The sequence below is a fragment of the Protopterus annectens genome, chromosome 12.part0, assembly GCF_019279795.1.
Source record: "Protopterus annectens isolate FY-2018-M chromosome 12.part0, PAN1.0, whole genome shotgun sequence".
Lineage (NCBI taxonomy): Eukaryota > Metazoa > Chordata > Ceratodontiformes > Protopteridae > Protopterus > Protopterus annectens.
In genome coordinates this window covers 1,533,344,740-1,533,359,840 of record NC_056746.1, presented here as the reverse complement: position 1 = coordinate 1,533,359,840, position 15,101 = coordinate 1,533,344,740, and the positions used below count along the sequence as shown (strand labels likewise).

Genomic DNA, 15,101 nt, shown 5'->3' with positions numbered 1-15,101 from the left:
CCTTGTGATGCAGTTGTGTACAGTGGTAGACACATAAGAAGGTTAAGAAGTTGCCCGCCAGGACACTAGCGATTTATAGGAGGGGATAACCAAGAGAGGTAGAGCATGCATCGGAGTTTTGTCTTATGGGGTAGCCAGGTAATGATTAGTTATGGTCAAAGAAATAAAGGCTAGATTTATTTTTTTTCACCGTGGGTTTAAATGAGATAGTGATGCACTGAAGGGAAGCAGTATGTGTGGTGAATGTTGGGTTAAGAGTTGAGAGGTCTGTAAAGATACTAGAAAAAGAGTGGGAAGGATAAGGGAAAGGAATTTAAAAAATATGGGGGGGGGGTTGAGTGGCATGGTTAGATCAGTGCAGTACAGAAGTGAGTCACAGGGTTGTGTATTAAAATATAACCAGGAGAAAGGCTTTGTGGAGAAGAAAAGGAAAATCCAAGTTCAGGTGTGACAAAACTAGTAATGAAAATAAAGGATGCATTCTTATGCCTGTGATGTGTGATTTTTATTTTATTAATTTGTTAACTTGGTAAGCCCCTGGATGTAAATATTTCTTTTCAGGCACAACTTGGGTGCACTGCCTGGTCAAGTGACTTGCTCAGAGTTGCAGTTTATGCATATGGTGGTGAGGAAGTAACTCCTTAACAGCTCAGACCCTTAATGATCATGTGCAGTTAAAACTACTTGCCTGCCCAAGCTGCTGTCATCAGCAAAATTAAAAGGGCAGCATGGAAGAAAGTTTAATTTAAAAAAATGCCAAGCCATGTGCTTGTTTTTAAAAAGATTCCTTTTGTAAAATATCATTATTTCCAGGCATTGTTATGTCTGCTTCGACTTGCATCATCATGTTTAGCATTGTTATGATGTTAGGTGTAGGTGCTTACAGTTCCTGGTGTTTGGACCTTTGTGGCTGTTAAACACTTGCGGATAAAGTCAAATACCAGACCCCTGTACAAGGCTAATATTTAATGAATACAGCTGTATTCGCTAAGAATTGGCATTGTCGATATTTGACTTTGCTTAATTATTGTAGCAGTGTTTTAATGGAACTGTAAGTCCACGCCAGAAGTCTGAAACAAAACAATTACATACCTGTTTCCCCATAACATTTGTTAGGGGAAATGGGTTACATTTGGTTGAGGTTTGTTAGATTTTAACTTTAGCTGCGCTGTGTGGAAGCAAGGATTTCAAATTTTCATCCCCGAGTGAACATTTTCCGGTTCAAGGGCAAGGAGAGACGAGATTCACTGTGACAGCATTTTTCCTGCATGTACTATTTTTTTAACTAAAATATTTACCTTAGGTGAAAAATAGTAGTGGAACTGCCGTCAGCCACCAGTGTTTCTGTTTTATGTTGGAATGAAATGTAGGCGCTGCATTTCATTTCACTGACATGCATATGATCTTTAACCTTCTGGCTTCTGTGGAAATTTTAAATGTATGAGTGTCTTTGCCATTACACTTTCTTTTCTTTATGTAATCATTTTCAGATTAGCTGTTTGTTTATTGTAGTAGACTTTTGTAGATAATGCAAGATTTACTACATATCAAGATAAACTTGCCTCAGGGAAGTTCACCACCTTGCCTCCATAAGATCATCCCCGATTATGAGTCTCAAACAACAGATGAGGCTGGCAAAATGTCCCTTGCCTGTTGCTTTATTTCTGCAACTACTAGCATTTTGTGTTTGGAGGTTTGCTCTTTAAGTACCAAATCCAAGGTCAATGTTTTTGCTGTTCTTTGCTCTTTAAAGTATCACTGTATCAAGATTTAGCAAAAAATTATTTACAGAAAAACCTAATGGTTCTTATTTAGCAGACTAACTTTCCCCACAGTAATGTCAAACAGGTTGTTGTATCTTTCGGCTTTTCCCGGTTAGGGGTCGCCACAGCGGAACTCCGTTCCGCTAATGATTGGCAGTAGATTTTTACGTACAGACTTGCCAGGCCTGACGCACAACCTTCAACGAAGGTACACCCATTCACGCATGTCTCCACACAGAAGACACTTTAGCTGAGAATCGAACAGGACAACGTCTTACTGTGAGACGACAACGCTACCGCAGCTAGTTAACTGAAAATGTAAAATCTGTACTTGAAAGTAGTATATCATATTTAGTACATCTCCAGAAAGTGCAAACACATCTTCTACAGTCATCAAAGAGATGGTACAGTAAATGCATTGCTTTCTCTTTCAAAGCATCAGTGTAGGTACAGCTATACTAGAAGAAACATGTAGTGTATAATTGTACGAGAGGTCTTTGTTGAAGTCCAGATTTGTCTTGGTTTATTGGATTTTTGAGAGTTGTGAAGAAATCAAAAGAGCAAGTCACAGCATCTGTGCAGGTTCAGGGTGGTTTTTTAAATGTTACATTAATACCAGAACAGGTTTTTGTGTAATAAGTAACAGCACAGGTGCAGCCTTATCCAAAGGTGTATATAGTCCTCACTGGCCAGCACATTGCATGCTATCTACATGTGTGTAATCTGTGGATCGTATATGGAAGAAGATGAATGGTTGCAATGGATGTCTGTGGACAACATTGTCTTGAAAAATGAGGAATACTTGAAAAGGGTGAATGAGATGGTGAAGTTTTGGCATAACAAAAATGTAATTGCCCTTGGTGGAAAATAAGTAGTAGTCCGCTGCTGGGATAGAAGATAAAGTACTACATGAAAATCCATGCAAATGCTTGTGTAGTTATGCTAAAGTGAAGTTCAGTTGCTTTTGTTTTTGCAGTTTGCCCTTGTAGGACTAAACAAATGCTGCTGCTGTGTATAGAGCATTGCTGTTCTTGGGGGTGTCTTGCATACCTGAAAGTGACAGAGCTCCATCTTTTTCTCCTCATCACTGTAGAAGATGCTTCCAGGAGCAGGATTGTTTCATTTCCCATGGGAAGTAAGCAAGGGAGAAATGGAAGAGGGGGCAGCAGTCCGGACATTTGGTAGGTAAGTAATAAAAAGCAAATACGATTTGGTCAATATTGGATTTCTTTTGTTTGAAACACATGTTCAAAAGAACTTCTAAGTTTAGCATGTGATTTTGGTTTTAAGACTTACTTGCAGATTTTAAGAGCTGTTATCAAGTTCAGAAGACAAGTTCTGTAGAGAGTAAGAAACAAACTGCATTTGGGCTTGTTTTTTGATGATACGTGGTTTACACACAACTCCTGCAATATGCCCAATATCCTGTGAGAGCACAGTAGATAATACTGCAGCCTGTGCCAAGTTTTTGCCATTTGTTGCACTTTGACCAACGCTAAAACTGGGTCATAACACTGTATAACATCTAGCTTTAACCCTGGGCACCACTGAGATGACTCATGTAAAAAAAAAAAAAAAGTCCCTAAACCATAATAGCCTAACCGTAATACATGTCCTGACAACATGGATGTGCAATTTCTTAATGTCTCTTTTGCCAGTTTTGTAGACAATGTAGTAGTTGTCTCATGTACTCAACCTTTTAATTCTTAAGGAAACTAACCGTATGTGATAGATGTACATAACGTCCTTGGAGACATGTTTACAAACAAGGTTGTCAAGAACACACACACTACATCGTCACACATAGCGATCACTACACACACACAGACCTTCTTACACTGAGGCACTTACCTCCTAAGCCATCATCGGCAACACCTATTCTTAGCAATCATTAAAGCACATACCAAAGCAAAACCTAACACCACACTCTGGCCTACTACCAATAATCCCCCAAGAACAAAGCCCATAAGACAAGCAAACACTTTACCTAGTACATAGGGTACTGTTTTGTACTACAAACAGATGCCTCTCACACCAGGCTGGACAAAGAAAAGAAATGTCATTGACCTTTCTGGAGCTAGCATCCTCAATATCACACACATTCAAGTCATTGCACCAGGGGTTCATAGGTGTGTACTAGGTTAATGTTCCTGGAGCCTTTACAAGCCTAGCCCCCAAAAAGTTGCCCAGGCCTTGTGCCACCCGATGTTAGTTCACAGTGCCCAAATCCAGTAGTGCAACTGGAACGATTCCTGGAGTGTAGTTTCTGTTACCCATTCACTTGTCAAGATTTCTCTTGAAGAGGGCCAGTAAGGTGCTCTGCTTGACATGAATGGGAAGCTTATGGGCAGTCTTTGGGAGATGAACCTGTCCCTCCAGCATGTTCTGTTAATTGTGGTAATGAGGTTGTGATCTCTGGAGTGGGGGATTGGGATTTCTTTAGATGTAACATTTCAAGTAGGGCTGGGTCGGACATGGCTTTGTAAGTCCAGCAGAGATCACCTCTTAAGCATACGATAAGAGACAGAACAGCTGAAGTTTGAGTTTGTCCATGTTGGACATGTATTTAAGGCTTAGGATTCTTTTTGTCAGGTACTTTTGTGGCCTCTCCAGCTGTTTGTAGGTGTCTGATCAGGTACATGCCAAATGGGGCATTATGTTCGATGACTGGTCTAATGATGGATGAGTAGAGAGGGATGATGACCTCTTTCTTCCTGGATGTGAACCCTTTTGTTATAAGATGTGCTACATAGAAGGACTTTCTGACCACAGTGACAATGTGGTGGTCGAAGGTGAGGTGGCTGTCAACCTGGGTGCCCAGATCTCTTATGGCCCCATTAGTGTTCAGTGGGCTCCCATCAACGCGTTAATTCATAGGAGCTGAGTTTTTTCCAAAGGGGATAACACATTTTTTGTTAAGCTTCAGGCCATGGTTCTGACACCAGTCCTTGAGAGGCCCTTTTGTAGGATGTCTGCATCACTTGGGGAGTCGGTAATGACTCATAGCTTTCAGTACCAGTATGATTCTATCAAAGTCCAAGTGTGTGTAAATGGCCTGAAATGTACCTCACAGACAGATATGTGCTTTGCATTGAGCAGCATTCTACCTTCACCAAAGTTGATGCCACAGAATGAACGGAACTTTATTGATTTTAATAATTGGGTTAGTTTGTAGTGTCACTCAAGGGGGGATCCATTATTTGTCAGCATGGGAGGATGTGGTTAAAAGACCACGTTGCTTTGCTGTGGATGGTCTGCATGTCTTCCCCCTGGGATTTTGGATGTTGGCTAAAATTTTATCAACCTCTAGATCCTTTTTAAGGCAATATCAAAATGACAAACCTACCAACAAAGCAGCATAGCAAACAAAAAGAAAAAAAAGACTCAACGCAACCTTAAGGTGTTACTACTCAATTCCAGGAGCCTAAAAAACTCCACACCCTAGAAGCTCTCCTTACCCTGCAGAATGTGGGCAGCTGTGCTATTACCGAGGCTGGGTTTAAAGCTGCTGAAAGTTCTGCAGAAAGTTCTTCAGTAGTGCAAGATTACAGTGCTTTACACATATTTAGGCCAACAGTATCACAGACAGTGGAGGTTTCTCGATCTCTGTTAGTAACAAATACAATTCCATCTTGGTTAAACAGGATGATGCCCTGGAGTTTATCCATATCCAAGTGTCTGTAGAAAAGGTGCCTTACCATGTCCTGGTCAGCTACCAGTCAGTCTTTATGACCTATGAAGCTCAATTGTTAACTGGACCTACCTGAGGTGCTCACCGTCCAACTTAATACCCTATTCATGGGCGACTTTAACCTCCTCACTATACTCCGGGAAACGTATACTGCCTGTAACTCACGGGCATAAAATTTCTTGGACTTCATGAAAACCCTGGACCAGATATTGTGCACTCCAACCAGAGGATCAAACATACTGGATCTTAATTAGTAGAGCATATAAAATATTACATAACTGTAAGAATTAATCAGAGGAGGCTAGGCAGGATTGGGAAGAGAGACTGGATAAGCAATTCACAAAGAAACAATGGGGGGATTAAGTGTTTGTCTTCCAAATATGCAACAAAGTCTAGAAGATTTAAGATCTTTGCTTGGAAGTGTTTACATAGGTATGTTTTATACCCCATGTAGACTCCAAAGAACTTTTCCTGAGGTAGATACCAAATGTTGGAGGTGTGATGTGGAAGGAAGAGGTAATTAGGAACACATTTTTGGGAGTGTAATGAGTTGGCAGACTATAAAGTTCCATGCAGACTACTCTATCAGAAATACTGGGTGAGCAGATTGCTATAACAAAGGAATTTTGCATGGAATCATGAGGCGTCTCTATTGCTATACAGTGTGGAATACACACACAGTGCATAGCCATGACTGTGTACATACACAATACATAAATACTGTGGATTGTGACCCACGTCGCTGAGGTGTATACACACTAAACCATGATGTGTCATGTGTGACAGGTCACCGAAAGACATACGGATGACACCCCTGCACAACTGCTAACATTTCTCAGCTGCCTGGCAGAGTTGTCAATACACCATGTCCCACATGACATTTATGTATCACACACACGAGGTGCATGGCTGACAGTGATGTCCAACAGCAGCAAGGGAAATGTACGGTATCTGTGGCCTGATGTGGTGTCTGTGTATGTATGTGGATGCTGTACAGGTGACTACTGTCATGCTGTGACACAGTCATGATGTTCAACACATCTTATGTGGTCGAATTAAGTGACACCTCCACAATGGTGAATCCTGTGGGCTGCCCATACTCCAGCTCACTGTGTAGTACTGTTTGCGTACCCCACATGTGTTGTTCTGATGTATAGTACATATTCCTACATTGAACAACACCTCCACCGTTGTATGCACAGCTGTCCACACATGTAGCAATGACAGTTTCTGTGCTTTTATGTCGGTGTTTCATTTAGTTTGCATGTATTGCACATGGGTAGCCAGTGTGATTGATTAAAGATGCGACCTGTATATCGTGACTGGACCATACATTATGTGTACATGTGTTAACTGGCCACATGGCGAATAGATCTGTGCATTAACATGCCTTATACTGATAACTGTCTCACCTGCAACGGCCTTCTGTCTCTGCGGCACGCCAGAGGTACCTATATAGGGGTGACACAGCAGTATGATCATTATCTATGACTGTATGACAGTTACAGGGTGCAATGTGCATGTTAACACATTCGCCAGTACAATAGGATATACTATGGAGTATGCACATGTGTGCATACACAGTGTAGCATACTATAGTATGCGGCATGTGTGTAAACATACCTTGCATATGATGTTACATTACATATTGCACAGTGACGCATGCAACTAAATGGGACATAATAGTTGTATGTGCAGTAATGACTTACCAGGCAACTCCAGGCTCGGTGGTTGGGAGACACCCACCTCCACGATGGCAGATGGAGTTTGTGGATGCTGTTCTGATGGTGTCCCCAGGCTGGCCAGTAGCTCCTCGGTACGTGTGAGTGGGGGCTGGATTGGTGGCCCACCACCTGCTGTACCCTGGCGATTGCATTCGCACGCTGTTTCGCATGTTTGATCAGGTCCGTGCAGTGTCTGCGCACCTGCTGGTAGGTGCGGTTGTGGCCACCCACAATCATTAACACTCCTGTGAAGTTCCTGCCACAGGTCATCACACTGCTGGGCATGCTGTGGCACATGGCTGAACAATACCTCATAGTTATCCTGGAGGTAAGGTATGAGGGCCTCATCCTCCAAGCGGCTATATGCAGGCAGTCTTGATCGAGGCATATCTGGAAGACATAATGATGGATACAGGTCACAGTATCTCAGAGATGCACAGAGATACAGCTGCACATTCATGTGTATTACTTTTAGTACATATGAACAGTTGTCTTTGCAAATCTTCATGACACTGACACCACTGATGTGCGTGTCACACACATGTATCACCTGATGGGGACTGGATATTATCACCATATATGTGTCTCACCTCATTACATTACTCATACTTCATGTGAATGCTGTGTTGATGTGGGCATGTCTGTTTGCCTGTACTGGTGTTCTTACCTATCAGCACATGCCTGGATGTGTCCACATTAATGCTGTTGACCTTGATGCTGTGTATATGTCACATATCAACACATGCACTGCCTTAACGGACATGACCTGTGACAATGCAGACAAGCACACGGAAACCTTTGCATGCATGTATTTTGCCATATACATCTACACGGCACTGTACAGCAGTTCAACATCCTGCTACGTATCGCCTGTGTTGCACATGTGATACACATAGGACAATGGCTAGCCAGATGGTATTTGCAGGAATGGTCATCAACTATAGCATGTACGGCCAATGTCATGTAGTAGTGTGTATGCCCTGGGCCATGTATGAGCATAGGATGTAAGGTTTTCTAGCTGTATCTGACAGCCATGTTCCCGCCACTAGGTGAATCGGTGCCACATAAGTGATCCAGACAGTTAATGATACATCTACCATGCGGTCATCACACCATGTCTGACAGAGATGACATGTGCAGCTTTGCTGGACAGGGTTGCATAGTATGGCAGGAGTATGTAATGTGTATGGCACAGGGATCTGTCCAGCATGTGGCAATCCTTGTACTAGGAAGGTGGCTGTCCATGACGTATGTTTTTCAGATCAGGATATGTACGTGTAGCATGTCCAACATGACAGTGTTGGGCATGTCTTTATGCAGGGTAGGCAGCATGCTGCATAGTGGAGATGAGGATTGTGAAGGCTGGTGTCGCCCATCCAAGCATGGCCAATACCCCTTAAAGGTGATTATGTGATCCGATATTGGTCACTTGAGTGATGAGTATGGCTGTACAATGATCTCCATGCTCATGGATGGCACCCTGTCATGACTAGGGTTGCCTCTTATGACTACCTAATAGGCCTGGTGATGTCACTAGCTCAGGGAGGTAAACTGCACAGCACCATCCCTTACACACAGTGTCCATTATGTTGACTGCTGCCTAGGTGGTAGTTCATGGGTACAGGGTTTTTAACCTAGCGGTGACAATGCAATATGCAGCTGTCAGATTGTGCACCTATGTCATGCATCTCCCCCACAAAGTCCCTTCTGTATGTTGTCCACAACACTGAGTCAGCTATGGCTCCTAGGTCATGGCCATTCACATACTTGTGCAGATGCCTCCCATTTGTCTGTGTGGTATGGGCTACAATGAGGGGGGAGTACAAAACATTAACCCTGTTTTACTGTAGCTGCCACTGGTGTGATATGCACATTTCACTCGGACACCTTTTGTAGTGTTGGTTCTGTCAACAGACCACTGGCAGAACAGTCCTGTGACATACAAAGGTACATCAAATATACTAAGTGTAGGTGGAACACAGTATGGGTGATGATGCCCTATGACCTGTCACAGGTATGATATGCAGTGTGAAATCCTCTGTACTGTCATCTACATCTGTACTGCTAACAACATATACGTTGATTAAGGTTTATGGACTTTCAGACCATACTCAGCAGGGTAATAGTGCAGTGCCTCCCATCATGAGTGGTGTCTCCACTTTGTGGATTGTGATAACTGTTGGTGTGCACCATTCAGTGTTATCACAGACTGACATGAACCTATGTTTTACATGATGTGTATGTGTAGAGCAAACTGTTTTGCCATATGTGTATGATAAAACCAGGGATGTGGACAGGTCACAAGTAGCCTGAGTGCACCTTGTACCATCATAGTTATGGTTACAGGGGCTCTGTAGTGTTCATGGATATGTGATTGTGTACCTGTTGGGGGGGGGGGGCAGTGAGTTTGTTATCCGACACCCTATCTGTATTGCTTATTCATGCTCAGCAGTTGTTCAGAACATGTAAGCACTTCATGAGCTACTAATTACTATAGCACTCAATCCTACTCATTTCCTACAGGTAAACACTGTTTGTACTTACATTTCCAGCTTACTTAGAGTAAAACAGCTGTTGTACACACTTACCTCACATATCTAGTGAGAAATGGTTGAATATTCAGGCATGTCCAAATGTCAATTCCCAGTGTCATCGCCTGTCTATATGATGAATATGGGCATCATGAGGAAATATAGCAATTGTCTCATGTACACAGTCAATGCTCACCTCCTAACATACGACACTACAACCTGTGGGAGATGCACATATGTAGCCATGCTGGAGGTAATGCTCTCTCCAACCCAAACTGAACCTTACAATCATGTGGGGATGCTAAACGTTTGCACCACACCACACTACTCACATAGTCTCACTGGATCTCCACCACCACAGGCCACACATAGTAAGACTACAACATTTGCGTAGCCTCTCAATACTACTTTGTGTAGGCAACAGAGGACTCCGAAGCAGAAACGCAGGTAGCCCCCATCACCAAACACAACACCAATTACTTATATCCCACAGACTCGTGTGCCCATCAACTCCAGCCAATAGGGTGATATAACATACCCAACACACTAGTCGTAGGTGACTCTGTAGGCGGTCACACTGATGTCCCACACAGCAGGCTACACAAGGTGATAGTCACTTTCATATGGCTGTCGGGTAACAGGATCCACAACATAACCTATGCACTTGGGTCACTCCTGAACAGGTACAATATGACTGTCATTCTCCATGTTAGTGTGAATGCCCTGAGATGTAACTTCCTGGGCTACATGTACAGAGACATGCAATAGCTCTCCGATCTTGTAGCCCAGGCAGGTATCGCCCTAGCCCTGAGAAGCATTCTGCATTCGTCCAGACTGATAATGCAGTACAATGATTGAATTATTCACTTCAACAGTTGGCTATGCTTCTGGTGTCATTCCAAGGGTATCCAGTATCTGCCTGCTTTGAATGACATGGTCGACAGAACACGATGCTTTGGCACAGATGACCTGCACCTATCGGCCCTGGGATTACGGATAACATCTATGGGTCTTGCTGCTCCTATAGTGCCTGTTTTAGACACTGTTCATATAACATATTCACCACCATAACAGGAACAGGCAAGCAAAACCTGAGGGTAATGTTACTCGGTGCTTGACATCTTCATCTCAAACGCACTCACCCGAGGCACTCCTTATAATGGACCACTTCAATATCTCTGCAGTGACTGGGACCTATTTCTAGGCTCCTGAGAGCACCCCTGCACTAACAGGCTATTACGCAGACCACACCTTTCAGTCATGTAACCAGGACCGGAACACCCACGGCGGAGGTGTGTCCATATTTCACAAGGATGTACACACCTCCAGGCTGGTTGCTTAGCACAATGCATCAGAGGTAATCCAAGTGCAACTAACTGTGGCCATAACTGCTATACAAATTGTAGCTTGCTACGGATTCCACACCATACCCCATGGTTAACGGCCCTCACTTCTTGGTGTTCTGGAAAGTAGGGTTCAAACAGGAACTACTGATACTACTGATGTGAGACTGGCACTACCCCACATACCTACTCATGTACCGACACATTAGGCCAACGCTTTCTGGGATTCATAACCTCCAATCGGCTGGATCAGCCCATCCACACCACCACCAGGGCCAACAATATCCTAGACCTGGACATTACCAACATGTGTGACTGGTGTTCCACACCTGGGGTTATCCCCTCGTTGGTCAGATCCGAACGTATGCTAATCACCCTTGTTATCCACATCCCAGCACGACACCCTTCACGGAAAACACAGTACAGTATTTCTACAAAGCCAACTTCAGGCTTCTTATAACAGCAGTAGTAAACGTCATGACACCTGTGCAGATGGACAATATAGTTACAAACGCTGAATCATACACAACTGCACTTCATTAGCACTTACACGACTGCATGGATCATGCTATCCCAAACAGAGCCATGACTGTACCCACCAGATAAAGGACGCCACTCTGGGGGTTCACTGCCATGGACATAATGTACAACAGAAGGAGGAGATTGTTGCAAAGTTAGAGTACAATCCCATGGGTGGGGTAGCTCCCTGGTCAGCCTCCGTAGAAATCTGAGATCCCTTATCACATTCTCCAAAGCTAGCTACGTAAACATTACTGCGACTCATACCAAGGACTACCACAAAGCGTTATGGAGGTATGCCACTACTCTCGATGGCGATACCCACATCTGCTCTGACATACAGCAGTTAGGCACGAACATTACAGAACCAACTGATATTGGCAACATCCTGGCAGATAGGTTCAGTGCTAACTTTACACCCCTCTCACACCCTAAAGGGCCCACATCTATATAGAAACAATGCAGAGTCCCTGCGGTCACAACTACACAGTTCAAAGTTGCACTCTCTAAAGCCTGGAACACAGACTCCATGTGACTGTCCAACATCCCAGGTGCGATTTACACAAACCTCAGAACGAGAACCTCAGAACGACATGGCTCCCCACTTGGGCACCAAATTCACTAATAGCCTTGTATCAGGCATTGTGGCCCCTGAATGGCACACACCAACAGTTATCACACACCACAAAGGTGACGCCTCAATGGACCAGAGGAACTATTGCCCTATACGCCCGACTAGACTGTTCTGCAAAGCTATGGAGCACATCATCATGGAAGTCATTCACAGAGACATTGGTGGCCTCCAAACCTTTGATACCACCCAGTTTGGATTTATTAGGGCCAGACCATGACTCCTACACCTGGTGGAGTCCTTTGAGACAGTTACCAAGGTAGTCGATGAGGGTAAGGAGGTCCACACAGCCTACCTTGTCCTCATTGGTTTTCAACACTGTTCCCCATTGTGGTATTGTCAACATACACATCCACCTGCACATCAACCCCTACGTCATGAGATGTTATGCAAAGTGGCTCACGGGCAGGACCCACACAGTGAGGGTAGCATACCCTAGTTCCTACTGTAAATCGGTTACAATTGGCATACCCCAGTCCTCTGTCATAGGGCCCCTCATGTTCAGTATATGCTTCTCTGAGGTACAGGCTAGCACAGAAGGACTTTCCCTGAATAGGTTTATAGACGACTGCAAACTAGGGGCCATGATTGATTCACCAGCTGATACAGATGCCCTCCATAAGGGTGTCACTGTGACGGATACCTGGTGTCGATAACATGGCCTTAAGCTGCATGCCACAAGGTGCATAGACATCCCCTTTGGATTACACCAGTCACCCACTGACTATCACATAGGTGGTAGTCCCCTACATACGTAAGACTTTATAAGGGATCTTAGAACACAAGTAGATAGCACCCACTCCTTTGATAAACATATTGCCAAGCTGGCATGGATATCTTCAACGTGGCCACCCTAATCTGTAATGGGTTTGTAGCCGGAACAAAGGCAGCCATTGTACCTCTCTACTCCAGACTTATGAAACATGTTCAAGGGTACAACACCCCATTTGGGGTGTACCTTACGAAACAACAGCAACGGCTTTGAATACCACAACATTAATGCACCAAGAGGATTACTGACCTCCGAAGGATGACGTATGCAGCACAACTGCAGAAATCCCAACTGTACTCATTTGCATACTGCATACTCAGCGGTGATCTCTGCTGAACATACAAGGCCCATGTCCACAACAATATTGATGGATATGCTCCATATAAGCAACATAAGCAAAAGCCACTGAGAGCAACATGCTCTGGAATATGTACCCAAATGCAATGATGACTAGGACGTGCTGGAGGGATACATTCCTAAACCGGACACTCGCCATGCTTTGGAACATGATTCCTATGTACATCAGGCAGGGACCCTCACTAGCACTCTTCAAGAGATACCTCCAGGGGTGGATAGGACGCCATGCTTTGGAACATGATTCCTATGTACATCAGGCAGGGACCCGCACTAGCACTCTTCAAGAGATACCTCCAGGGATGGATAGGAGACTATGTACGCCAGGGATCACTGCAGTGGCTCTACTGTACACAGGTGCAGGAAACAAATGGCCCTGCTGTTCACAGGCACAGGACACTAACCTAGGGAGGTGCCGCAAGTGAAAACACTGTAGTTGGGCTTACGAATGGAATGGACTTGGCCAGACAGCATAGTACCTAACTATGAACCGATGAAGCTGTTACATGTCCTTTGTGCATGGATAATTGAGTAGCTCTTCCATTTCAATTAGCTATCATGCTGTTACACTGTCTGGTGACTACAAGCCATATGTATCCTGTTATTGTGTATTGTATATGCCAATAGACATACCCGATGTTTGCATAATATGACAGTAATGCTATATAAAATATTTGACATATCTACCTACAATACTGAACATTTCACATTTTTGCAACAATATCCCATAATGCAAAGCATAATTGCACAGCAGGACCACCTTAGACATGTTATTCTCAGTTATACGCCCATACATATGCCTACTGTTACAGTATAATCAACATATACTATCCCCTGTTATGGCACATACTTGTTGGACAAACCCTGCCACTGACAGAGGCTGGAGTGGAATTGTTGTGTTTAAAGCCCTTATGTAGCTTCCCTTGTGGTGTATGAGGTGTTTACCTTGTGGCCCACAGCAGTACACACAATTTCTACAAGCGTTACTATGCTCAACAAGACATCACTACATAATACCTTTTCCCACTGTATGCATTGCGTGCACTTTCATTAATACAGAACAGGCACTACATACACTAACATACTGAGTGTTCTACATACCTTCTTAGTGGTCCGAGTTTACGAAAATATCTGTCTTACTCCTTTCCTGTTTCAACGGTTTTATGGTATGTGCATATGGTTTGAATGTATGGCAAGCCATCCTTTTATACGTAGATACCAGTAACATGTGGTATCCTGCCACCAATTGGTGTTCCGGAGTAGATGATTACATGCACCTCAGCTGTGCAGCTACTCCATTAGCCAGTTACACGGCAACAGTGGGGTATAATTGAATACTCCACTTGGGCGTTGTCCTTTTGCCCTACCTTTGAGGAAGACAGTCTGGATGTGTTTTTTTGTGAAGAATTGCAACTGCTATATGGAGATACACAGATATTTTGACTTCATGTCCCCCGTGGAATGTGTGTGGCGGCTAGCGGATGTAGTTCTACATGTGAGTGTAGCTGTCCTCAACCGTCTGATACAAGACTATTGCAAGCAAAACCTGTAACATCGGCGTCTGTTCCATTGTACAACAGCAACGATTTCACATAGCGCCATTACAGTGCGTCTCTCACAAGGTATGTTAAGGCTTCTGCAGATGTCATTGAGTGAGTGGATTTTGTGATGTTATTACAGTCTGTATTGCAATTGTTTTGGGGGTGGGGGAGATGTAGGTGGGTATACATAGCAGGTAAAGGTTTGTGGGGACTGCATTTATACATATTCCAT

The 15,101-nt window shown here is 43.8% G+C and overlaps 2 protein-coding genes across 3 annotated transcripts in view; one reads left to right on the top strand and one right to left on the bottom strand.

Annotated features, from left to right (window-relative positions):
* Positions 1 to 15,101, bottom strand: part of ACOX1 (acyl-CoA oxidase 1) — an 832,154-nt gene that overhangs the window by 198,225 nt on the left and 618,828 nt on the right. The gene's annotated exons all lie outside the window — the stretch shown is intronic.
* TEN1 (TEN1 subunit of CST complex) overlaps positions 2,857 to 15,101 on the top strand; it is a gene marked incomplete at its 5' end in the record, with an annotated part of 968,820 nt that continues 956,575 nt past the window's right edge. Inside the window, 1 exon segment of the mRNA XM_044090503.1 lies at positions 2,857 to 2,948. Within this exon segment, the coding sequence (XP_043946438.1) occupies positions 2,857 to 2,948 (92 nt within the window).